The sequence below is a fragment of the Thamnophis sirtalis genome, unplaced genomic scaffold (assembly GCF_051295495.1).
Source record: "Thamnophis sirtalis isolate CommonGarterSnake01/CBP01778 unplaced genomic scaffold, rThaSir2_p1.2 scaffold_11, whole genome shotgun sequence".
NCBI lineage: Eukaryota > Metazoa > Chordata > Lepidosauria > Squamata > Natricidae > Thamnophis > Thamnophis sirtalis.
Genome location: NW_028261391.1, coordinates 40,498,460 through 40,525,048, shown reverse-complemented (window position 1 = coordinate 40,525,048; position 26,589 = coordinate 40,498,460). Strand labels below are relative to the sequence as shown.

The 26,589-nt window shown below is 36.1% G+C and overlaps 1 protein-coding gene across 4 annotated transcripts; it reads right to left on the bottom strand.

The window, feature by feature from the left end:
* Positions 1 to 849: 849 nt before the first annotated feature.
* TRA2B (transformer 2 beta homolog) lies at positions 850 to 25,535 on the bottom strand. 4 transcript variants are annotated; one of them, XM_014060920.2, is made up of 9 exons: positions 25,399 to 25,535; positions 16,258 to 16,391; positions 13,934 to 14,138; positions 11,907 to 12,095; positions 10,537 to 10,652; positions 7,036 to 7,119; positions 3,718 to 3,774; positions 2,579 to 2,652; positions 850 to 1,214 (listed from the first exon to the last, which is right to left on the bottom strand). In XM_014060920.2, the coding sequence occupies exons 1-9, from the start codon at positions 25,432 to 25,434 to the stop codon at positions 1,204 to 1,206; spliced, it is 906 nt and encodes a 301-aa protein (XP_013916395.1). In that variant the 5' UTR covers positions 25,435 to 25,535; the 3' UTR covers positions 850 to 1,203. The 4 variants fall into 4 exon arrangements, with proteins under 4 accessions (XP_013916395.1, XP_013916397.1, XP_087581713.1 ...); XM_014060922.2 differs by having other exon boundaries at positions 13,976 to 14,138; XM_087725587.1 differs by lacking the exon at positions 2,579 to 2,652.
* Positions 25,536 to 26,589: the final 1,054 nt, after the last annotated feature.

The window sequence follows — 26,589 nt, the reverse complement described above, 5'->3', positions numbered from 1 at the left end:
ATAAATATTAGCTTTGAAATGGTGGTGACTGCCCTCTGGTGGCACTCCAGCAGCGCTGGAATTTCAAAAGGAAAAAAACATTATAGCTTTGCTTTCCAAAAGATAGTTTTTTGGATAGGACAGTTTGGAACGGTGTGATGTGATCCTCTTAATAGCAATTTGGAATTCTTCCAATTCTGACAGGTCTCCTGAATAAATAAAGCTCTGGGTTGAATTGTGGAGTTTTTGGTATACCGTATTTTTCAGACTATAAGATGCACCAAGATTTTGAAGAGGTGAATAAAAAATAATTTTTGCCCTCCCCGGCCCCCAGGAGCACTCTGCAGGCCTCTCAAACTCTCTGCATGCCCCGGTTTTTTTGTGAAAACGTTTTTTGTTGGGCATGGTGCATCCATTTTTGCAAAAAACAAGTTGCGCGGGGCAGGATTTCAGGAGGCCAAAAATGCTGTTTTCAGTGTATAACATGCACGCAGATTTCCACCCTCTTTTTTGAGGGAAAAGGTGTGTCTTATACTCTGAAAAATACAGTAGTTCTTCCTTGAGCTAGTTCAACACTGAGCTGCATATATTCCCTTCTATATAAATATAAATGTTTGGCATGCTTCTTTCCAGTATCAAATATATTGTTTTGATATATGCTCCTGGATTACTATTGGCCATCAATTTTTAAGATCTTAGGTTTATCTTTGCAGTCTGTTCCATAAACCTGCAAAAACACATACCAATTTTCCAGTCTTTTCACCTACATTCGCAGATTCTTGCCATAAAATTAGTTACCAATCCAAATTTATATATCACCTTTCCCTCTCTTGATTACACTTTGACTAAAGAAGAGATACAAACTTCAAAGTAAGTAAAAAATGTTTATTATGCCACCAGTTCAACGCATCTTACACAGGTTTTGATCTTCAAAATACCCTAAAAACTGAAAAAAATCGAAGAATTTAGATAACAGAAATCCTTCTGCAAAGTTCAGACTAAACACATGCGAAAGACATACTCTTCTCAAAAACACAATTCTGAACAAAGCACCAACTACACAAATATGCAGAATGGTACAACACCTTAAAACTTCACCAAAATATTCTCCATAAAAGGTGTAAAAGTCACCTAATTCACTAGGCACCATTCAACTGAACAAAAATAACAAGTATGCAATCACACTGCAGTGTTTGCAGCTAAAAAGTCTTCGTTTTTTTCACTTCAATAGCGACCTGCAATGCAGAAAGAAGCCAGTTAGAATTTTGCATCTTGGTAATTCTGTCAAAAGACATTGTTAGTTTATAAAGTATACTATTTGGAGAAATAATACAGAATATTGGAAAAGTGCTGAAGGCATTTTCCCCTTATGCATAGATTCAGATTTCCTCTCCTGTTTGCAAAATGTGAATGCTAATAAAGAGGAGAGGATCAATAAACTGCTGTGGCATTTCCTACTATTCTGTAAATATTTTGGTAATCTAGAGAATATTTGTGTGATACATTGCAAGAAAAGCGGACTTTGAATCATGCCTGCATATTCAAAAGCAAAATGGGTTTATGCATTTAACTTAATCCAATTCAGTAACAGTATAAATTTCTATTTGGATCCAAAGGGTCTCTTTAAAATATTACTTTTAAATGATTAATTTTAATATGAATCTAAATTTAACCAAGAAAACAAGACTTTGTTGGTGTTATTCCAACAACATATTCTGTTTATTGAGGTATCATTTGAATCAAGAATATAAGTCTAAAACTTTCACTATGCCACCTAGGAACCCTTGAGGAACAAGAATTAGTACATGTACACATACATATATAACAATGGGGTTCATAGTAAAAGATACACTGATTAATTTAATAGTTAAAATATTTTCTTTCCAAAAGAACATTTCTGTGTCAAGGTGAAGACAACTGAGAGCAGGAGGTTGTTTGAAAACAGACAAAAACTTAGCAGTAATGTATCTGTTTTTTTAAAAAAACAGAAAACACAACTGATATATTTTTTTAAATAACAGGAACAGAAATCAATTACACTTTCTAAAAATATTAGATTAACTCACTGTCCAATTAAGGGCAAATGTTAAGTTTTTCCCCAATTACGTTCTGAGGATTTCTTGTGCAAAAAAACGGCCTCCAACTAATAAAACTACTGCTTGATTTCATTTGGATACAACTGAATTAATTCAAAGTTCTGATAAACATTGTTTTTAATAACTGAAGATAATGGAGATAATGAAATCAGCAGAGATACATGAGTTTTGTGACTCAGTATTCTAGAAATGCTTTCCAAACTTGTTACGGCAACACTACTCATCAAAAGATTAAAGCAGGCAACTCTAAATTCTGTCCCCACATGCCTATGATCTGTTTTGGTATGAATATGCTTCTGAGGGATGTAGCTGGTCTCTTTGAGACCAGAGCTTTAGCTCTTTGCTTGTATTACTATTCTTTGTAAAGCATAGCTTTCAAATGCTTTGCACAGCTCTCAGTTCAAGGAGTTTACTATAGGTTTATATTTATATACTGCTATGGCCCGCATTAACTCTACTGGCTTGTAATGACAAAATTATATTCAACTCAACTTGTTACTTACGAGGTGAGTAGGATCGAGACCGGGAACGGGATCTATAACCCCCTCGGCTATAATATGGAGATGGTGATCTTCTCCTGCACAAAAAAATGTGACAGTGATGACGTGCCTATGGATATACCCACAAACTTGCACTGCTACAAATAACCTTTATAGTTACGTATATCAAGGACAGTACACAAGAACACTGGATCATCATGGATGTTTCAAATCTACTAGTTCATGTATCTATTTACTACTAAAACTCTCATTGTGATCTTTAACTGGGGGAAATGGTACATCATAGGGCAACGATTTTTGAACCCAGGTACCTCAAATGGTGTAACCTACAGAATGCATCCAAAGTGTGAGACCGAAGTAATGAAATTTGGAAAAGTTGTAGCTGCTCCAGTGCTACTGGCTGCTCTAGTGGTGTGATTTCCATTTTCTCAGCCACTTACCTCCTCCTAAGGAAGAAGAATGGATTTCCAATGCTCCCTGCCAGATTTCCACAAAGAAACTTAATAGGAAAGCTGGCAGGAAGTTGGAAGTCGCTCCTGCTCCCACTGCTTTTTTGTCCATCCTTGGTCATTCTTTTTCTGTTTAGGTAAGAAAATATCTTCTGGAAAAATGACCCAAAGGGGCACTGGTTGTCTAGTTATTATTAAATGCTGCTATTTTTACAATCTGCTTAGTAATATTGTATAGTAGACATCAAATCAGATAAGCGAGGAAGAAAGTTATAAGTTAACTTTAAAGCTAGTTTTTAGCCCAAACAGTAATGTTATTGCTACTGCATTTGAATTAACGTTGAGTAGCATATACATGAATTACAACTAGAAATTGGAAATGATAAGATTGCTCAATATAATGCATTTTAATTTTAAATGTGGCAAAATAATATTTTGAACCACATAAGTGTTTTAACTAAAATGACTACTTCAATCTGGTAGTATAAGATGTAACAATGATCTGTGTCCATTTCTTAATATAGCTAGATCAAAATATTTATTTGAAAATATTCTGGGTAAAACAGTACTGGTGAATAAAACAGTCATGGCTTTAAGGATACCCCTCCATATAGATTTTTTACCACTGCCCAAAAGTTTCCCATTTCACAATCGCTTGCATATTTTAAAAAACATCAAAATCCTTCAACATACCTGTACATCTGATCCCTATCTTGGGCACCCCGCCATCCTCCTCCACCTCCACCTCCTCTGTGAAAGGATAAGAATATTTTTTAAAAGTTTTGTTAAAGTCACAAAATACAAATAACTGATATAAATGAATAATGTAGGGGAAAAAAGTCCTGGAATTGGAAAATATAAAATGAACTGCATAATAGCAACAGCCACTGATGCAACAAAATACTCTGAACAGAAAGTGTGATGAATCCTAAATCCTTTGTTTCAAGCTCAACATAGATATTCTATTTTTAATAAAATGTTCCAATGCTGTTCCAACTATCCCAGAAATTTTCATCCTTCAAAAAGGTCCTTTCTTAAATTAGGACAATTGCTTTAATTTGAATGGGGTATTTAGAGCTTGGAATACTTTATAAGAATAACAGAAAAATCCTGCTGAATCAGACTGTAAATTTATTTGACCCAATATTTGGTGTCCAAGTGAATATATTAGGAAACATTATTATGCCTGAACTGGACAGCAATAACATCAATTATTAACTCCAGCAAGCAATACAGGTAGCCCTCATCTTACAACAGTTCATTTAGTGACTGTTCAAGTAACAACGGCACTGAAAATAGTGACTTATGAGCATTTTTCACACTTACAACTATTGCAGCATCCCCATGGCCTTGTGATCAAAATTCAAAGGCTTGATAACTGGTTCATATTTATGACACTTGCCATATCCAGAGATCATGTGATCACCTTTTGACAAGAAAAGTCAAGGGGAAGCTAACAAATGTGGCAAGGAAGGTTGTAAAATAGGGCAAATCTCATTTAACAAATGTCTCGCTAAGCAACATAAATTTTGGGCTCAATTGTAGTCCTAAATCAAAGATTACCTATATTTAAGGCATATTACCTATGACTCAGGAGGCAGTAAACAACAGTATCACAAACAACTCATAACCTGATCTTTCATGAATCTGTCAAGTCTCCTTTTAAAAATCCTGGCCTTAATTATTTTAAGGGGAGAAAAACTATTTAATTTTTCTACACCAAGCCTATTTTACTGGTAATCCTTCTTAACTGTTCATCCAGAGGCTGTGTGATGAAAATTTGGATGCTTGCCTACATTTATGACTGCAATATGCACTTCAACACTCCCTGCCTGTCAGCCCCCCCACCCCAACCCCAATCTCTGCCCCTTTGGTCACTCTGCACTTCACTCCACCTACATTTATTTTTCCCAGCTGACCTTCGCCATCTCCTTCCTCTCACTGCTGACAAGGGAGTTGCTGGTCTCTTGTAGAAGGACAGGAGAGGTGTGAGTTCCCCTAACAACCACAACTGGGATTAATAGAACTCCCATTGCTAAATGGCACTTAATGGCCAATCCCCCTAATGACTGGTTCAGTTAGCTACAAAGGTTCTAATCCCAATTATGGTTGTAAGGCAAAAACTACCTACATCCACTCCATTGCTTTTTTTCTAAACTAAAGAACCCCAAATATTAAATCATTTTCTTAAAATATTATGTTGGGACATTCTATTATTTGCTAATATTTAGACATAACTTATTTTTGAATATTTATTAATATATAGCTGAAAAATTCAGGCACAGTATCCATGAGCTGGCTTTTATCAAAACCCTTGCAAACAGAAAATCAATTCTGTTTAGATTTATAGGGCTGCCCATCTCAAATACAAGCCACTAGAAAGCTTACAATATTAAAAATGATAAAAGCATATAGAAAAAATGTGTATTTCCTTGGCAATAACTACTGTTTTAAGATGACTTTATTCTATCTGTATGAATATAATCAATAATTTGGTATACACACACCTCACACGATAGAATATAAGCAATACTTTTATATTCAAACAACTGTTGGTGAGGTATCAGTGCAAATGATACATAAGCAGTTTTAAGCACTTCTACATTTTGTGTAATTGGAAATCACTCTTACCCAAAACAAGATCCAAAATAGAATTTCCCTTCTTTAGAATTCAGCTGCAAAGAGCTGTGAATGAAGGTTTATCAAAATTCTTTTTAGTCTCAATCAGCCTAGGGCACACTTGAGAGATGGTATTAGTCACACTTGCAGATGATCTGTATTCAGCTATGCAACCACCTAGATTTCTTAGCATGACAACAGTATCTTGGGATTGGGAGATACTGTAGTGGTTGTTCTCCTTCCTCTGTGTCTAGTTTCCAGTCAAGTGTTGAGTGGGGGAAACCTAACCCTAAACCCCTGAAGCATGGGGTGCCTTAAGGCTTGGTCTCCCACTGTTCTTTAACATTTACATGGAATTGCTGGGTGGGGTCATTCAACAACATGGGATTATACATCTCCAGCTCTGGTTAGCCGATTGAGGTGGTGTGACCAGTGTCTAAAAGTTGTGAAGACCTGAATGGGGAGGAAACAGTTCTGATTCAATCCTATCAACTTGGGAGTGGCTTTAGATACTTGGCCCCCCTCTGGTCTGCTGCTGGGTTATCTGTGACTCTTGATAGGGTAGCACACTTCTGAACAGAGTTGGCAATTTGGTATCCCTGTGGATTTACTGCTTCTACCTACAAAGCAGGTTGTAGCCATGGTTAAGAGGCTTTTTGCACAGATTCACTTGGGATACCAATCATATCCATTCCTGGACTAGGTCTTGCTTATAATCACTCATGCCTTTGTCACTTCCCAGTTGGACTATTGACTCATTGACCTTGAAAGCAACCCAAAAGTTACAATTGGTCCAGAGTGAGGTGGCATATACTGCACTGTATGTTCCTAGGTTTGCCATTATAGACTGCCACTGTGCAGGGTGCACAAAATTCCCAGGGTTTTTTTCAGGTGTAATTCAAGACGATAGCTACTACCTTTAAAGTCCTACATTCGTGGAGTCAGCCTGATTAGAGCGAGCAAGCTTTAGGTTCCTACTCTTAAATATTGCCATTTACTGGTACTTAGGAATTGTGCCTTTTCTACATTCTACAACATTCTTCCCCCAAAGTCTGGCAGGCCCCCACCCTCTAGAAGGCCCTTCTCCCATGTGCTGGGATAGTGTGAATTTGAAGCCTGGAAATGGTTGTGTTGGAAGAGGGTTTTTCTTGTATTGTTCTTTTGTTTTTTATTGTTATTGTGAGTAACTCTGAATTGTGTTTCATAAGTTGGGCAGCCATATAAATAAATTGCAGTTCTGAAGAATATGCAATCTTATCAAACAACTAATTAAATAGATTTGGGAAGACATCAGTACTGTTAAGAAAAAAGGGATGGAGAGGGTGACAGAGGCAATAGAGGTGGGCGGGGGGGGGGAGGGAGGGACTGAGATAAACAGGCAGGCAGACTCACCTGTATGATCTACTATAATAGTCACGGTCATCATAGCCTCTGTCATAACCTCTGTCATAATAGTCTCTCCGTCGGGAACTACCACTAAATGGGAAGTATATATAATATAGTATTAGAAAGACAAAAGGCTTATATATATGTATAATAGAGGAAAGTAAAAAGCATTTTTCTATCAAAAAGTGCTCAGATAATATAGTATATGTTAAAAATGTAATATCAAGACATATAAAATACTTCTATAATATCAGAAAAATATGTTTAACAGTTATATTAAGTTTTGCACTATGAAGGCAGTTATATTAATTGCAGTCACATCTTATGTGTTAACTTTCTTTTCAACCCTAGGTCATTGTTGTATCTCCAGATAAGAATGATTTTAAAGCTTTTTGTGGGTTCACAAGGCGCTAAATACATAATGAAACATCTACTATATGTACTATGCTATTAATGTGGCTTAAGAAACAAGCTGACTTGATTCTCCCTACTCAATACTGGATTTGCAGACTGATATGCAAAATCATAGAACTCTACCGTCAACCTTAAGTTTTAAAAATATGCATGTCAATGAATATCAGCTGGGAAAGATAAAATACATGTAGCCCTTGGCTTAAGATGGTTGCTTAGCAACTTTTCTAAGTTACAATGGACATACCTTGGGGTTACTTACAACCCAGATTCAAAGTCCTGCCGGTCAGTAGTTTGATGTCCATTTGCAGGGTCCTGCAGTCATGTCACTTGTTTTACAACAGTTTTGCCAAAAAACTGGCATATACTTCCAGTTTTTGGCAAACCTGAGCCCATAGTGAACTATTGGCTTGCTTAATGACTATGCCGGTCACTTTACAATGGTGCAAAAAAGATTGTAAAATCAGGATGGTCATATGTCTGTCCCATTTTACAATAGTCACAACTTATGATCATGATGGGGAGGCTTCATTATAGTAGTTAGTCAAAGACTGTTACTGCAGCCAAAACAGAATGTTCTGTGGGTCTCACATTCACATTTGTAAAACACAGAAAGCTGTGATATAACTCAATAAAAATCTAGGGCTGTGCGCTGATCCAGGTTTAAAGAACACAATGTAGTTTGGAACATATAATAGGCATGCCTTGAAGAAAGTATTAGAAGTGTATCTTTGGCTGTGCTAATATGATTACTAGTGTGTATTCCTGAAAAATATGCATTCATTTGAGGCATGGTCTAATAATTTTCTCTTCAAATACAGTTCTCTGTCAAGCCTTATGATTGACTGGCCTGCTGCTGCATGTTGCCTAATCTGCCATGGATAAATCCATCCCCAGCTTGTTTATCACACTGTACAAACAAATATATTTTTCATTTCTGATTTGCTAAACTAATCTTGGTAGAACAGTTTATGGTTTGTTAGTTGTATGATTGATAATCAGGTATAAGTAGAACATACAACAGCATTCTGCTTGTCAGTTGTAGGAACATATTACAGCTTGACATGTTGTAGAGACTATATTTTTTTTTAATTAAAAAAGTAAAGGATTCCGCTGTCCAGTCATATCTGACTGTAGGAGATGGAGCTCAGCTCAGTTTCCTAGCCCAGAAAGCCAGTGTTGTCTGTAGAGGCTTCTGTGGTCATGTGGCCAGCATAACTATATGCCATGTTGCACAGAACTCTGTTACCTTTCCACAAAACTGGCACCTACTGTATTTATCTACTTGCGTTTGCATGGTACTTTGGGTCTCACACTATCAACCTTCTGGTGGCCATGCCCAGCATCTCAACTGCTAGGCCACTTGACTCCCCTTTCACAGAGACTATGAAATTAGGATAGCAAAAGAGAATGAGAGCTGTTTTGCAATATAATATCATGGTTTTTTAAATAATTTAATAATTCTTTCCTGCCTGCCTGTCTTGTGATATTGTTAAAGCTGAAAGTCTTGTCAGAGGCAGTTATGTTTGGAGCATCATCCTGTAAGTAAGGCCTTAGTATCACTACAACACATAACATGGTGTAAAGAGATTCAAATGTAAAATATTTCTATCTGAAAAGAATACAGAGGTTCATGTCTATATCTGCAGTATGCACACATAATCACCTTCATATTTTGAATACTCATGATAATTATTTCCTACTTATGGAAAACCAATGCCCATGGGATCACCATTCTCAGAGACTGTAATCCAGTGTCTAGAAGCTACAGCACACCCATCCACACCCATCCACACACAACCATACATGATACATTTGTCTTTATGAAAAATAGAGGAAACTTGAAACAATCAACATCTTCAAAGGAGTAACATTCATGAGAGGAAGAAAACAATAACATACTGGTCATTAGCAGTGGAAATGGCAGCAAATTAAAAATATAAGTCTATTGAAAAACCACTCAAACTAACAAGTGCTCCACTAAATAATTAACAACCCAACCTCCCTCAAGAGACGCTATCTAAGAACATTATTCAGACAAGCACAAATGCACTGCAGCAACACAGAACAGTTTCCAACAAATTGATAACCAAGCAAATTTATCAGAGTGCTTAACTATTCAACCCATTACAATACAACCAATACAAGATACAAAAAGACAACACTACCATTCATCAAAAACATCTCAAAAACAATCAAGACTATTACAACCACAGAGAATCGCAGTAAGACATAAACCAATGAAAGCTTCCAAAACATCTTGATTAAACTAAAAGAACCACTAGCCCAAAGAGAAAAAAACCCTGGGGTCATCTATAATACAGTGTAAAGACTGCAACAGCCATTATATAGACAAGCAGAGCACATCCATGAACACAAACACAAACCATGAAAGGCTGAAAATCAGCTGGGCGGGACATACATGTGCGCTGGAGCAGAGGGCTGCCATGCCGGCAAATATGACTCTGTGTACCGCCTATGGCACGTATGCCATAGGTTCAGTAGCACGGTGCTCGGTAAAAGGAGGAAGCTTGACACTCAGAAAAATGAGGCATCAATAACACAAGGAGATAAATAGACATAGTATTCAAAAGTCAATAAAAAGCTAAAAAGTAAACAAAAAGCTCAGAATATCTCCTTGTCAGCAATCAACATGCAGATAAATCGGGGATTAGCACCAAACAATCAAGCAGCAACCAATAGCCTAATCGAGGAAATACCAAGGAGAAAATAATACCCTCACCAACAGGGAAAGCTATTGTATGTAAAAGTGGTCCAAATGCCGCACTCCTGTCTAGCAGTGAAGATGTTACCTAGTTGGCTATGAAACATTTGAAAATAAACAACATAGCTCAGAGAGCACAAGGACTCATAATACTTTCTAAAACAATTCTGCAAAAATGCAAAATAACTTATGCTTAATCATATTTTAAAAGGTTTAACTGATTTCATAATTGTAGCTTGTATACTAAATTTGAATGTTATTATTTGGTACAGAATGCTGTTCTCTATATTCAAAACTACCCATATATAACATTAAATATGGAATTACTTGTTGGAAACCTTGACCCAATGAATTAAGAGACACAAACTTACTAAGTAGGTCTCCCCATATAAATTCCAGGAGTAGGTGTGTGGGGCCTTTTTGTTATTGAGAAATCAACTCTGATTCTTCTCCCATCAAGCTCCATTCCATTGGCTCTTTCTTTTGCCTAAATGAGGATGTAAAATATATTGCAGAATAAATTTAACTTAATCACAACTAGATATAAAATTAATAGCTGGAGTGGAAAACCTATCAGGGTAGCTTTAACAATGTTGCAAAACCACCCATACTATCTGCTTTGGGGGGGGGGAGGGAGGTGTCATAACTTATACAATTTCTTGTGAATTTATTCATCGTAGCCTGGGTCTTATTTTCATAAAATTTGCAATTTTTCTATCATGAAAGAAGGCTAAGATTATGCTGGATGTAAGAATGAAACATTTTGTAATATACAAAATTATTTGTGTCACAACAGAACAAAACAGGACATAATCAAATAGGGTTCAAATCCCTACAATTACTGTTAGGAATATAATCTAACAGTTGGGTTGGCAATATATACATCATGTAACAATGCTATACCTGTTTCTTTAAATCATACTGTAACATGTGATTAGTTGCTGTTTTCCTCAATCGGCCATAAGAGGGAGCCAAAATGACTGTTCGCACTGTTAGATGCTGGGCTGATCTGATCTGAGTGTTTTTGGAAGCTGGCCGTTAGAAAGTGCCGTGAGCTATTGTCTATTGTAAGTTTTGCAACTGCTAGCAAATTTTGAATACCGGACTGTCTGTATGATTATGGACTATGTTATTTGGATTATCCATTAACTGAAAGACATTGATGACTGACTGTCTTATCTGTGTATGACTTGGACTATTTGATGGACTCCGATACCTCTATTTCCACAAAAGTAAAAGCCTATTTAAACTGCAATGTCTCTGTATGCTGGTTTGTGTGTTCTCCAACACAACTCTCACAACACTTCTCTGAATGAACTCGCTCTCCCATCGGACAGCTTACCTAACAATTACTATTAAATTATTGGGACTACCTGACCAATTATCTCTCAAATTAACTTATTTCAGAGAGAATAGAGAATTAGGTAGCTCTTTACAGAAATCCAGAATGTCATAATAAAGAAAACTATATTCTTAATATGATATACCAATTTAAATACCAAATTTGCATTGAAATTACTTCAGTCATAAAATTCAGTGGACAACTGCACTGTCTTAAACCCTAATATACTTTACAACTGATGAAGGTAAAATGAGGGAGAAACAGAAAGTATACGTAGCTATTAACATGATCCTATGTTCAGGAAATATATTCCTTTTCTTCTGGGAAAATGTTTATTCAATTTTAATTAGCATGATTTTGCAAACATTAATATAATTCAATATAAAGACAATTCCTTACCTCCTTAGCATCATCAACACTTTCAAAATAAACGAAAGCAAATCCTCTAGAACGTCGAGACTGTTGGTCATATACAATAGAAACATCAGCAATTGGACCGTATTTGGAAAATACTTCTCTCAGATCTCTTTCTGTTGTATATAGGCTTAATCCAAATACTCCAAGACAACAATTTGGGTCTGGATTTGCCTGCATAAAAAAAAAAAAAAAAAAAAAAAGAAATTCTCATAAGAAGTGAGTGTTCTATAAAAGAAAAAAAGTACTTTCCGATACAATTTAAAAATATCTATTTGATATTAAATAATAAACTGCCAATCCTAGAGCAAAAAAAGCAAGCAGAGAGCAGAATACTCTCCAAATCACTAGAATGTTCTGTTGTACTCATTAACATAAAAACTAAGTTTAGAATACACTAAGAAATACTGATAATTATTGGGAGCTGTGATCTCTCATGCTTAACATGATTCACTTTTGTATTACTACAGCATGTTTCTTTTTGTTTGGACATGAGAAGCTTCCTTTTTTTCATAATACATTTGCTCATACATGAGATCTCTTCACCCAGTAGGGATTTAGATAAGTGTTTGTTAATCAACAGGGACACTTTCGGATACATAATACAGAAACAGCTTTGCATTGACTGAAACAATACTACATGTCTCTTTAGATCAGAGAAGGGATTTTTAACTAAAGGTCCAAGGACACTTGTGATTAGATTTTAGAGGGTCCATGGATGGAAAAAATACAATTTTATTTTCAATAACCTCTAGCTGAATTGAACCGTATTTTCTTACTGATTTAATGAATTAAGACACACATATATTACATATATTTTTTTAAAAATTTTGATTAACTATATTTGAGTACAGGTAGTCCTTGTTTAGCAATCTTTGTAGGCACGCCGTTGACAAAAAAGTACAACCAATACTTACATTTATGACTGTTGCAGATGTGTACAGGTAGGTTTGACTTATTCCAATTAGCATGGGAAATTTATTGCTAAGTGTTATGTCATTAAGTGAGTTGTGCCTGATTATACAAATTTTTCATCACCATTGTTACATAAATCACTATGGTCATTAAACAATGCATGCTTCTCCCACAGACTTTGCTTGTTGGAAGCTCCTTGGAAAGGTACTTAAATGCTGATCACTTGATGCCAGGAGGCTGCAACTGTCATAAATACATGTCAGGTGCCAAGCGTCTAAATTGTGATCAGGAATGTGGAGATTCTGCAAGAGCAGTAAGTGCAAGGACTGGTCAGCAAGTACTTTTTTTCAACCTCAACATAGCTTTGAATAATTGATAATTGAATGATCATGAATCTAGGACAACTTGTAAGGCAAATGAAAGCTGAAGAACGTTAAGCACAGTCTTAGAACTGTTTGCTTAATGACCATCCCAATTGTGATTGCTAAATGAGGACTATCTGTATAAATGTTTTTCCCTATAATACAATCTATAGCCATATATCTTATTTTATCCTTTTAAATAAGTTTTCTTAAAAGGGCTCTATAAGTTACAACATGTTCTCAAAGGGGTCCATTGCCCAAAGACTTAAGAATCTCTGAATTAGAGGATTTTGTGCAATGGTTTTTTTTTTTTTTACTATACTTCTACTGAAATTCTTTTGTTTATACAAGACATTTTCGTTAGAACAGGAAATTTGATATTAGTGAATTTATGTTTTTTTCTGCAGTGAATAATTAAAATCACTACAATGTAGAACTATCAACAGCTGCTTTCCATCTTAAAATATAGTAAACTATATACATAATCTATATGAAAAAAATCATGACATGACTCATTAAGTTAAAAATGTCTTAGCAAACTTTAAAGCAAACTCAAAGATGTAAATTAAGACATAATAAAAATCATTAGTATACAATATCTATTTTAAATAAAATTTACTAAATACATTTATAATCAATACAACTTTAACAATATTAGCATTATTTACAATACAATTATAACTTTACAAGATTTCTGGGTAATTTGAAAACTTTAGAACCTCCAAAGACACACACAGCTGAATTATCTCTGGTCAACTGCTGCCATCCCAGCCTTACTCTGTTGCCAACATGACGCCGACGAGTAGACATGGGAGAATGGCTGTGACTATGTCGGCGACGATAGTCGCGGCTATAAGATCTGCTTCTTGATCGTCTGTGGGATCGAGAACGTGAACGTGATCTTGTATAATGTCTGCGAGAACTTCTCCTTGATCTGGATCTATAAAGCATGCAAATTAAAAATGTCATAGTGAACAATAAACACACATCTCAATAATGGACCTATAAAATTGCTACTATATTAGAACTAAAATGTACAACATCTATATATGGATGCAATGCTCCTATCAAAGAATGGAGACTGTAAGCATTTCTGGAATTGGTAGAACCAACATTTTCAACTGACTCAGGAAGAATATTTTTTGGAATTAAAAGGCCAATAAATTGAGTTCACAACATTTCTAGTTACATAATCCTGTGGCCTATGGGAGGTGCTTCCAAAAAAGGATGGGAGCAAAAGGCTAATAGTGACAATAAAAGCATTTCATGTCACATTGGCTAATCTAAAACAGATTTTACGTCGTACCTCAAGGTTAATACAGAAGAAATGAACCAATGCACAAAACATTTCAACTACAAAATCAACAATGCAAATGCTCCACGTTCACAATAAAAATCTAATGTTTGAGTTTCTAACTCAAAGTTAGTTACAGCAGAACACTCAAATTGCTTAAAAGTTTTGTTCCGCTGCAATGTGGGACAGTTGATTGATCTAGGTTCAATACTGCAACAAAGGTCCTATGTTGCCTTCAATTATACTTTTTATGGGAAGGAAACCTGGAGCAGGCACTTTCCTGAAGAGCTTAATAGGAAAAGGGTATATCAGAAATGTATTTGAATTACAATATGTTTCTGGTGTAAGTGAATCCAAGAGGCATTGGGAATTTCAAAGCAAAAATATATGAAGACAGATTTTTTTACTCCTCTCCTCTCCCTGTTCTACTGTTGGTATGTTAACTTCATAGACAATTCTGGAATCCACTTCTCTGATGGTGGAACGTTCATATATGTACATATATAAATACATGTACACATATACTGTTATGTTTTTTACATATTACCAGACATATTTAAATCTAGAGGTCCTAGAATATTAAACTTTAACCTTTGTGTACAGCTAATCCTCAGGTTGATTGCAATTAAAGCAGGACTGCCATCATTAAGTAATGCAGTTATGTGATGACTGCACTACTTAGCAAAGTAATCAAGATTGTTGTAACTCAAGATGTGCAAGTCGCTAAGCTGAAAATGGAGGAAGTAAGGCAAGGCGCACAGGGTGCCACTGGGATGGAGAGGTCTTGGAGGTTTTTCACTCCTAATAGTTAAGTTTATTGATGATTCTTTCATGTTTAGTAAGCTGTGTGGATCTGAGGGCAGGCGTCCCCAACTCTTGGGTGCAAGCGGTGGGCAAGGAAGGAAAGTTTCATCTGTGCATGCACGGGATCAAGGTTGTACATGACCCCCACCCCCACCCCCGGTCTGTGGAAGACAACTCTTCCAAAATTGGTTCCTGGTGCCAGAAAGGCTGGGACCAGGGTTGTGTCATGCACACAAGTACAAGGAAGTTGTGTGCAGGGGGCAGGAGGGAGACTTACCTGAGCAATGTGATCTTCCTTGCTAGATTCCCCAGACTTTGCTTGTGGGAAGCCAGCAGGGAAGGTCAGAAATGGTGATCAGATGACCACGGATTGCTGTAACCAGTAAGTACGAGCTGGTTACCAATACCTGAATTTTGTTCATGTGACCATAGGGACATGGCAACAATCGGAACTTCAAGGACCAGTTGTAAGTTCTTTCATTCAGTATCTTCGTAGCTTCAAATGGTTGCTGAATGAATGGCCGTAATTTGAGAACTACCTGTAATGAACTCTAGGGTCCAGTTATATTAGGATCCAGCTATATTATTTATTTGCCTAGCAAGACTTTAGTCACCCATTGCTTCAATTAAGATAAGCCATATTATGCTTATGTACAATTCAGCAATTAAATTTACTAGGAACATCTATAGTAATTAAACAAGATATAAATGACAATTGGGCATTAATGACCGGAGGACCATCTGAAAATTTTAGAACTAAATTCCAAGATCACTAGAATTAAGAAGAAAGCTTGCAAACATAAATCTCATAAGGAAATAATTGCAAATCACTCATGTTAACACTGCCAAGAAAACTACATGAATACAGTCACTAAGATCAGTGCAAGAGTATTTACTTGTATTTAGATAGCTAAATTTATTTGAGATAAATTTAACAAAAATATGCATCACATAAGCTTACCGAGATTCAGATCTCGATCTCGATTTTGACCTAGATCGCCTTGAACCCTCCTTGGATCTAGATCTAGCAGGGGAATGCCTTGGAGACTTGCCAGAACCATGAGCACTTCCACTTCTGGAAGCAGAACGGGACTCCTGTGTATAGAAAATGCATATTTAGTTTAAGTTCAGTGTCTTTAGTATTTTAGTCTAAAGAAGTTCTGGTGAAAAATAAAGTTCTTTGTCTCCATTATGTGTCCGGGCAGTTGCCACTAGAACTGCCTAGATTTAGGATTTTTTTTTTTTTGCCTGTTAAGCACTTCTTTAAAAAAAAAAAAACCCTGTGTTTTTCGTCTATTAAACAAATAATGCATGCATGCATGTTTATCAAAATATACAGGGACACATAAACAGACTAGTAATTACTTAGCGTAGTGCTTTCAGATTCCAGATTACTTCTTATCTTAACTTCATTTTTATTTCTTTTCTTCATTCTTCCGTTTCAAATTCTGACTTCTTTCATCTTCCCCACTTCACACAAATTGCTCAATATTCTATAAGTGGGACTTCTGGTCTGATAATTAGCATGCATTCACTTTCTTTTTTTTCAAATTTCAGCTTCACTTATTCCTGAGCTTCAAATAATTCTCATTTATAAAACTTGTCAAATGGCGACTTCCGCATTTTCCTTCTTCAACATTAACCTTAATAAAAAAAGAACAGGATGAAGAATATTTAAAACTCCAGGATAGATATCTAGTGTCAAAACTGAAACTAGAAAAAATGCTTTGTGTTTGCACGGCTTTTAATTAGTATGCAGTTTTGTTCTGTGATGCCAGGTTTATGACTGTATTTTTTTTAAATTTTAGAAAAATTTCAATTCAATTGAAAAAGATTGACCAGCTATAAATTTCCTTATTAGGCCTACTTTAGATGTCCAAATAGTTGAGGATTTAGCATATTGATGATTTTTTCATATTTAACATTTAGAAATTAGTAATGTTTTTCAAAATCATGATTTACATAATTCCACTCAACTGAGCTATTTTTAATAGAGACAGAATATATGGATAAACTGAAGAACCTTATTTCTCAATAGCATATGCTTTAATTTCTTCAGCAATTATGGAGAATTCTATCATATGTAAGAGTGGTCTTAAAAAAAACAAAAAACAAAAAAAACAGGAAGCCCCTGGCAGCACCTTTTTGACTAAAAGAAAATCATTGCAAAGCATATGCTTGTGTGAGCTTTTGTGAAATGCAGCTAATGAAGTGGACTGAGGCGCGTAAAAGCTTATAAAAGCCTTTTTATAAAATTTCTTAAGTCAGAAAAGTGCTGCCAGACTTCTGATATGTCACAATAATAATTTTATGCTAAAATTTTAATTAGTCATGACAACTGAAAATACATTTGTTTTAAGCAATGTATTTTCCAAGCTTGTAAGTTCATATTTTAAAATTTGGTAGCTTTTATGTTAAATAATTAATATCAATTATTTTAAAACTACTTCATTTTAATTCTCCTTTTTACAAATAACATCTAGTTCCTACAATATTTGCACGGACAATACAAAAATACTGTAATACAACTGTTACTGTACCATATACAAAATACAAATGTAACATCACAGGAAGCCTTAGGAGAATTAAATAAGGACATTATGTGCGCTCTCATGCAACATTTCAGTTTTATCACTCATCACTGATAATGGCTAAAACTATACCTTGTTACTGCTAAAGGCAAGTTCATAGATACAGTGTCTCACCTGAATTTCTTGGTACATCTCTTTCCTCAACACCCCACCCCCCACAAAAACAGAAAAAATTCCCAACTCACAAATTTTTGATACATAATGCTTATTTGAAAAATGTGACCTGGCAAAAGTATTCACATTAAAGAGGGAGCGAATATTTTGTTAAAAACAGGATTTACTTATTTACAATATTTGTGTAAGTTTTTCATTTAAAAAATAATTCTGGAAATGACCTATAAATATCAAAGGGTTTATCTTTTAAAAATGTACAATATATAGTTTAAATCATTTTTGATATTTAATATATTTTCCAAAAACGATGCAAGATTTTCTAGCACAATACATTTACAACTTCAGCAAGTTACATTTTCATTTTTATAATAGGGCCATATTTTTTCATAATTTTGGAATTTTATCAAAATAACAAATGACTGCAAATAGTCCTATATAATGTCTATTATATCCAGCAGTCATGACAGATTAAGAATGTAGTTATGGGAATGGCACACAAAAATAGCGCAACTAAACTGGAAAGTTACTGAGCAAAATAGTTTATTTCCATGGAATTAAAATGGAAAATCTGGTGAATATACATGTTAGAGAATGAATGAACCAGTGTTTATTTAGACAGAGTATGCTACTTACTTTTCACACAATTACATCCCAGCAACTAGTAGCCTGAACGTCTCTCCAAATATGGAGTATGTAATGTTTTTTACTAGTGTCATATAAGCTGCACGAACTGAAATCATGGACATAGTTTATACAGGTACTCCTTGAGATGCAAGGTCACTTAAGGACCGTTCAAAGTTATGACAGATGCCACCAAACTACACATGAACCTTTCAAAGTTATGACGATGCAGCGACCCTTCAGTCATTCACCCTTATGACCTCCCCATAAAGACATTGAAGCACCCCTTTCCCCCTATCCTGCCCTGATGTAACCCTGCAGCCCATGGGCCTGTTGCCCATACCTCCTGGAAGCAACTGCCATTTTCCACATGCTAGAATCCCTTCCCGGAGTCTAGCAAAAGCCATGAGGGCTGGGTTTGCTGTCTCTTAACAGGCAACTGATCAGGCTAGAAAGCTATGAAAGAGTGGGAAACGGTTCTTTGTTTTGCTTCAGAAAAGCAAGAGCATCTCAGTAGGAGGAAATGCAGTGGCAGAACCAAGAAAAAAAGGCAAGCCCAGCATTTTCCTTCCAGTTTCTCACTGGCAAGACAGTCAACTATGAAGCATGCATGTGTGGGAGCCAGCAGGAGGCATCAGGGAAGAACAAGCTCCTTTTCCTCCCCTTCTAGAAGCAAGCACCATTTTGAAGAGCCCACAATTCATGACTACTCTGAAAGTGGCTTTTGCTTACAGGCTACAGCCATACCGTCTAGGGACAAGAGGCGGCAGCTTGTTCTCATTCCCAATGCAACAGAGCTTCCAGGAGGAGGTCTATGTTAAAAGGTGAACGACCAGCAGGGAGGATCCTGCACGTGGTACCCAAGGGATGGGAAGCAAAGCAAAGATTATCTCAGGGGCCAGGCCTTGAGGACTGAGGCAGGTGGGTCTGTGCCTGGACTAAGCCTCCCAGGATTAACTTTATCCCCGAGGCATCCCATGCTCCATTTAACAATCCACATGTTCATTTAATGATTGCATTGGGATGGCTGGTTGTTACTTGATGCAGTTCATTTAATGTTTGTCCCAAACGTACAACTGTAATGAGCAGGCTCCATTACGGTCATAACTGGAGCACTACCTGTATTTAGCTGCAGGCCTCTATAAAGTTCAAAGTGTTATAATTAAGCATGTTTTAGGGAAAATGAATTAGATACTAGGTTCAGATTGACACTGAAGATTATCTATCAAATATATCATGGGAAATGTAATATAAACACTAAACTGGTGTCAGTTTCAACAAAAGACAGAATGATTTGTATCCTGTAGACAAACAGGCCATTTTCAGCTCTGTGTAGTGCACTCAGTTGTGACCAATTCTCAAACAGAAGGCCCTGAATAGAAACATTTGTGTGGTACAGGTAGTCTTTGACTTACATCCACAGTTGAATCCAAAATTTCTGTTGCTAAGCGAGACATTTGTTATGTGAGTTTTGCTCCATTTTACAACTTTTCTTGCTACAGTTGTTAAGTGAATCACCACAGTTAAGTTAGTAATGTAGTTGTTAAGTGAATCAGGCTTCCCCATTGGCTTTACTTGTCAGAAGATCGCAAAAGGTGACCACATGACCCAGAAATTGCCATATATCTGAGCCAGTTGTCAAACATCTGAATTTTCATCACAAGACCATGGGAATGCTGCAACAGTCATAAATGTGAAAAACGGTCAAATGCCATTATAACTTTGAAGGATCACTAAATGAACGGCTGTAAATTGAGGACTGTGTGTATTGATACTCATTGACTGGATTACTATTTGTTATATATGGGGTTGCTCTGGAAGACTACTAAGAAACCTCAGATGATGCAGAATGCAACTGCCTATGAGGCAATGGCTCAGACACTTTACTGTGGCTTTACCTCAATATTAGGGGATTTGCATTGGCAATTAAGTTAGTTAATGTGCTATTTATCTCCTATGAAGCCCTAAGTCTTATGGCCTAGATATTTTCAAGATAGTCTATTCTCACCCCATCTATACAAGCAGAAAACACCTGCTGAATGTTTACATACACCATGATATCCAGTAGGAAGTGGCACAGAAATCAGCACTTTTGAGTGCTCCCTCTATTAGAACAGAACAATTACTAGATATGAAGGTGGCCCCCTCACAATTTTCCAGAAGTTTGTTAAGGTTTGGTTATTCTGGAAGCACTTTAGTAAAATGTTGCCCAAATAAGATGGAATGCCATGAATTCTACTGCAGTTTGAGGTTATTGTAATTAACTGCTTTACTTTCATTTTGTTCACTTTTTATTATGTAGATTGATTTTATACCATTTCTAAAGATGTAAACATTTAATAAAGCAATAAAAATAAGTTGTAATTGTATTAAAAAAAATAAGGTTTCAGCACATGAAATATAGTTCAATACATGGAAACAACCCAATTCCTTCCAAATATTCTGAACTACAATTTCCACAACATCCAACTTTGGTGATTGATGTTGGGACATCATGAGAATTGTAGACAAAATATCTGCAGGGCAGCAGGGTGCTTACATAAGTACAAATAAAATGTCACGTTTACATGCATTTTCTATATGGATGGAAGAATGGTATTATATACAAATCAAGTAAACAGGATACCTTGCTTTTAAAAATGCTACTTTGTCCTTAAAAGCTGTTTCTATGTTATGTTTTTAAAGCATAATTTGGAATCTTAAAAAAAATGCTGGTTGATTTTCCAAGTTTTTAAAAGTGGAAAGCTTGTCTTCTAGCACTGTTATATGGATGACTGCGAGCAGAACCTTTCACTTTTAAAAACTTAGAAAATCAACCAACATTTTTGTTTAAGATTCCAAAGTATGCTTCAAAAGCATAACATAAAAACAGCTTTAAGGACAAAGTAGCATTTTTAAAAGCAAGGTTTCTTGTGAAGACCCCCCAGTCACTTTTTAGGTATCTTTTATTATTTTGGCCCCTTGTTCCCAGACATGACATTGCAGATATTTTGTGGAAAAGCAAGATTTACATAGCAGTTTTGCAACAGCATTCATGATGTGCTTTTGAAAGTCTGAAAATGTTCACTGATCAAAAAGATTACCTGTTTATGCTACATGGGAGCCAACAATTGCATTCCACATAAAAATAATCTGCTTTTAAAACGCATTCCCTCTTTGGTTTTGGCAGCAAAAGCTTTCTAGAAACCAGTAAAGCGTGTTCCTCTAGAATCTTAATGGTTTTCATGTTTCATGTAGATTCATTTTCTTCCACCAAAGTGATTCCCAAGTCAGACCAATATCATTGAGTAAAATATGAAAGATAAAACTCTGTATAATTTATTTTCAAAAATATGCCATTTATTCATCCAGCTCTTTTATGGAAATCCACATGCAGAGTAGCCTAAGCACAACTGGTGCTCATTTTTTTAAGGAAAAATACCCTGAGTTGGCTACAGTAAGAAGTCCAATAATCCATGGTATAAACATTGCTGCAGAGTACATCATTTCCTCCTTTTTTTTCTTTGCCTGAAAGTAATCTCAAAATGTTCCATCTTCCCCTTTTTAACTATTTAGGGAATAGAATGGTCCACAAGATGCCTTCATTTTTCAATCAATCAACCTAATCTTTAAAAGTTAATCCCAACAACAAGCAAGAATCAAGTGTAAAAACAATGTCATCAAGAAAAAAAATCTTAAAAACAAGATGAATTTTTAATAGTAAGGAGTTTCAGCAAATATAAGTCCAAATTTTGATTTATGGACAATGCAGGACACATTTCTACAGTTTTTAAGAGACATGTTTATTCAGAATTAAAATTGTGGGAGCCACAACTAAAAATGTTGACTTCTATTACAGTACAATTTGCACTTTCCTTACTTTATTAAATCTGGGAAGAGACCAGAAATTTCATAATGTACTATAGTGTGATTGCTTCCTACATTAGGAGAACGCCTGAACAGAGTAGCCTGTATGACTTTGTTTTGAAATTCAGAGATTATAAGCACTTCAACATTTCTTTTAGTCCGCAGTCTCAGTGAGTGTTAAACTAAACATTCAAAAATATTTTGAGGAAAAGTTTTCTTGTATTAAATTTTCAGTGCCGAGTTTACAAACTTTTAAATTGATTTCAAAAAAAGAACATGTGAACCCCTCATCCTTGTCTTCACAGATCTGGCACATCCCTTTCAGTTTAACTACCAGAGAGTTAACACCTTCAAAATTTTATTCCCATCTATCCATTTTCTATGCCTTCACTTCCACATTACTCTTTCCTCCAGCATTTATCTAAGGCTGTGGCCATACTAATCTCTATCTTGCAGTAATTGCATTCACAGCTAGCAGCATGTTTAGCAATTTTCTTCAGGAGGTAAAACCCTCCCACTATGCATTCTTTGTCTTGCTTCCATTTACGTAAGTGTTTACCATGCCCTTGCTCTCAACAATATTGATAGACCCATTTTGAATATATTGGCAAAGAAAATGCAGTCATCTTTTCCAGCTACATAGAATGGGTTTTTTTTAAGTCAGATTTTTCTGTGAAGCAAATTTGAACAATTAGAAACATTTTTTTCAAAAGGTAGTCCTCACACAACTATGCAACCAAGTTAAAAAAATTCCACAGAATTTAGTGCAGAATTATCTGTGGAGGCTACTCTGATAGTATAAAATATATTTAAACCATTCAGCCTAAAAAAAGACATAACCTGTGAGCCAAAATTCAATTACTTGCAAATCTTAGAAATTAACTTAATGAAGAATTGAATATATCTCTCTTAAGGACAGCAATTTCTCTTTATTTCACTGCAAATTACTAATTAATCATCCCAAAGGTGCTTTCCAAAAGGCAACTGGACTTTCTTGGTTTCTTTAAAATGTTTCACTTCTCATCCAAGAAACTTCTTCATTTCTGAATGAGAAGTGAAACGTTTTCAAGGGGAAAAAAACCAAGATAATTCATTTGCCTTTTAAAAATCACCTTTGGGACAATCACGAACTGGGTGATGGAGTATTTCCATACACACTACTAATTAATGTAACATCACCGAGCTCATTCTATTGTACAATATATATGGGCTTAGATGATTAGTTAGGCCTAATTGGAAGACCAATAAGCAGTACTAGTGTGATGCTGGGGGGAAAATCTCAAGGACAAAACGATGGAAAGATTTTTGCACTATCGCTGAGAAAGCTATATAGATATGTCCACTTAACTCAAATTTGGTTTGAGGATGCCTTTGTCTACTTTCAACATGTTAACTTCCCAGGAAATGAATTTTTTTTTTAAAAAACAGCATTTTTTTTTACTCTATAGCTTGGTCTACAGAGGTGACATCAAAGCAAATTTAAAACTGTAGTGCTAAAAGAAAACCATGCCTATTAGGAAAATTTACTGTAGCCAATTTTACACATTAAAAGTACCTATTAGGTACTCATTTATAGCTATGCATTTATCATAATATGTGCTAAATTGATACTATTGAATGCAACAGTAATATTTAGGATTCACAACTACAAAGTCATAAAGTATGCTTTAAAAGTTAATTATGGTGGCTATATAAACATGATTTTTACACCCCCCCCCTTGAGCTTAGTTGGTGCAGAAAACTGAAAAGAAAAGGTGAAAGGAACAATTTTCTTACTCAATTTCTCTTTCTGAATCAGCAATCCAATTTGATTAAAATATTAATATATGCCAAGGCTGGATTAGAGAATTCCTAAACATGCACCTCAAAAGCTTAGCTGATTTAGTATTTTCCTTAATTCCAGATTTCATCTTCATCTTTTGCACAAAATCTACATTTTTGCTATGCAACTTTCAATTATAAAAGTTGCAAAATGACTGTGGCCTCCTCCTCCTGCTGTAATGTTGAATGAAGCCCTGCAAAGCAGCAGCCTAACACATTAAATACTGTATCGCAGTTGATGTGCAGCATTTGTGCACAACCTTATTTTTTTCTGCTTTGTTTCAGAGTCAGCTATATTAGCAGATAATCCAACATTATGCTGTTTGAGAAGTCAGTGTAGTTTGAAATAAAAATTTCAGCTTTTTAAATTATCTATTACTTCGGTGAAGTCTCACTTATTCTGCCTTTCTATTCCACAAACACTAATAGGATATGTTCAGTTTACATTCAAAGAACCCATACTGAACATTATTTTTCAATGTATTTTTTAAGGAAACGCTTTGTATGCTGCGATACAGCTATGCTAGGCTTTGATGATAATGCTTTTCCGTTAACAAGTCAAGTTATACAAGAATTCAGGATGCATCTTTGCAAGAGCTAAAATTTGGAGCGAAGCTGAAACACCATTCAGTAAAGCGGAAATAATGAAATATTTAACTATCAGAAACATCTGGATGCAAACACCGCGGATGGCGATTGGCATTTGCAAAGAAATCCGCTCTATAGCATTCCAGCGAGGAAAGGTTGCCAATCTTCCGCGGCCATTTTGTCCCCGCGGCGGCGCGTTCCTGCGGGTCAACTGCCCAAGATGGCGTCGGGAGAGGGGCTCACCATAGAGCTCCACGTCACAGCGCACCCTCTCTACAGGAAACGATGGGCCATTTTCTCGCGCCAAATCGAGAAGATTCAGGCTAAGACGGGGGAGGACGCTAGGCCGGAGGAACAGCCGTTTATCTCCCATTTCAAGGTCTTTCCCTCTAGCTCCACGTCACTCCCAGAGAAAAGGGAAGTCAAGACGCTTTTTCTTTAAAAGGAAAAAAAAGCCGAAATGCGTTTTCTTTTTAATTTAACAGGCTGCTTAAACCGCGCTCGCAAGCACTGTATATTACCCGCTCGCCGTAGTTCTGCTCCCCGCTGTCGCTCATTCTCCCGTTTAGGAGCGCTGGACGCCAACCGTGGTTTCTAACGCCAAACCGTCTCTTCGCTAGCCTTCTCCGCAGAGGAAATGACGAAGTTTCCCAAGCCCCGCCCTCGCGCTCGAGCGTCCAGTGCCTTGCTTCTTCTTCCTTTCTCTACGGCTCCGCCGCCTCCCTTCCTTTGGGTGGGGGCCTCTGCTCGTCTTGGGAATCTGTTTTGTGCGAGGAGTCCTTTTAAAACGAAAATTTTCCCTCTACCATTCATTTACCGTTTATATTAGGGTTAGAAATAACTCCGTGTGAAGCCCTTTAGGAATACTTTGGTGTTAAACACGAGAATTACCTTTTATGGCAGGTGACCCTCCCAGTTGTGGAAAATGTCGGAGAAAGAAATGACGACTTCAACCCCAGAAGCTAGACGGGCTCTTCCCATCCTCCCCATTCACGGGCGATTATTCCCAACTGTCCAAATGGGAAGAATTATGGAACTTGTTTTTAGTACTTGTTTTGGTTGGTGTATTTTACCAGTGTAAAATACCAAGGATGTAATTTATTCGATTCATACCTGCTGCGATTGAAGAGTCTTCAGCGATTCACAACATTGACAAACAATACAATAAATACGTTCACGGTGTTATCAATAGAGTAACAATAAATCATAAGTTAAAACGAAGACAAGCAGCACTTAACATACAAATAGTAAAATATTTTGCATGACTACATACCCCAAAATATTGGCTACAATAATGTTTAATAGTTTTCAGAAAGCATCTTGGAAGCTGATCAAATTTCTAGGGAGAGGCTATTCCAGTGCAGAGAGGCTGTAATAGAAAATTAATACTGTATCGCTCCAGCCACCTCACTGCAGAAATGGGAGGCCACTAGGATATGATTTACAAATTGAAACTAGAGAAATAGTCTTAGAAATGTTTTGGTGCCAAGTCATAAGATAAATTTAAGCTAAAATATGCTAAAAGAGCCATTATGGAGTAATAGTTAAAGTGCCAGTCTAAAGCAGCAGCACAGGAAGTCAGTGCCAGTTCTGTTCCAGAAAATGGATATTGCATGCTCTTATTGATCTGTGCCAATCAATAAATGAATGCTGCATTGTGGACCAGATATTAAAATAAATGAATAATAGAATTCAAGTGTGCATAGTGGAAA

Bases quoted from the DNA above. Each gene is read 5' to 3' on its own strand.
- TRA2B (XM_014060920.2), bottom strand. From the start codon at position 25,434: ATGAGCGACAGCGGGGAGCAGAACTACGGCGAGCGG. The intron at 16,392-25,398 runs GTAATATACAGT...TTCTATACACAG, and splicing joins AGCAGAACTACGGCGAGCGG to GAGTCCCGTTCTGCTTCCAG. The intron at 2,653-3,717 runs GTATGTTGAAGG...TTTTTTGTGCAG, and splicing joins GATAGGGATCAGATGTACAG to GAGAAGATCACCATCTCCAT.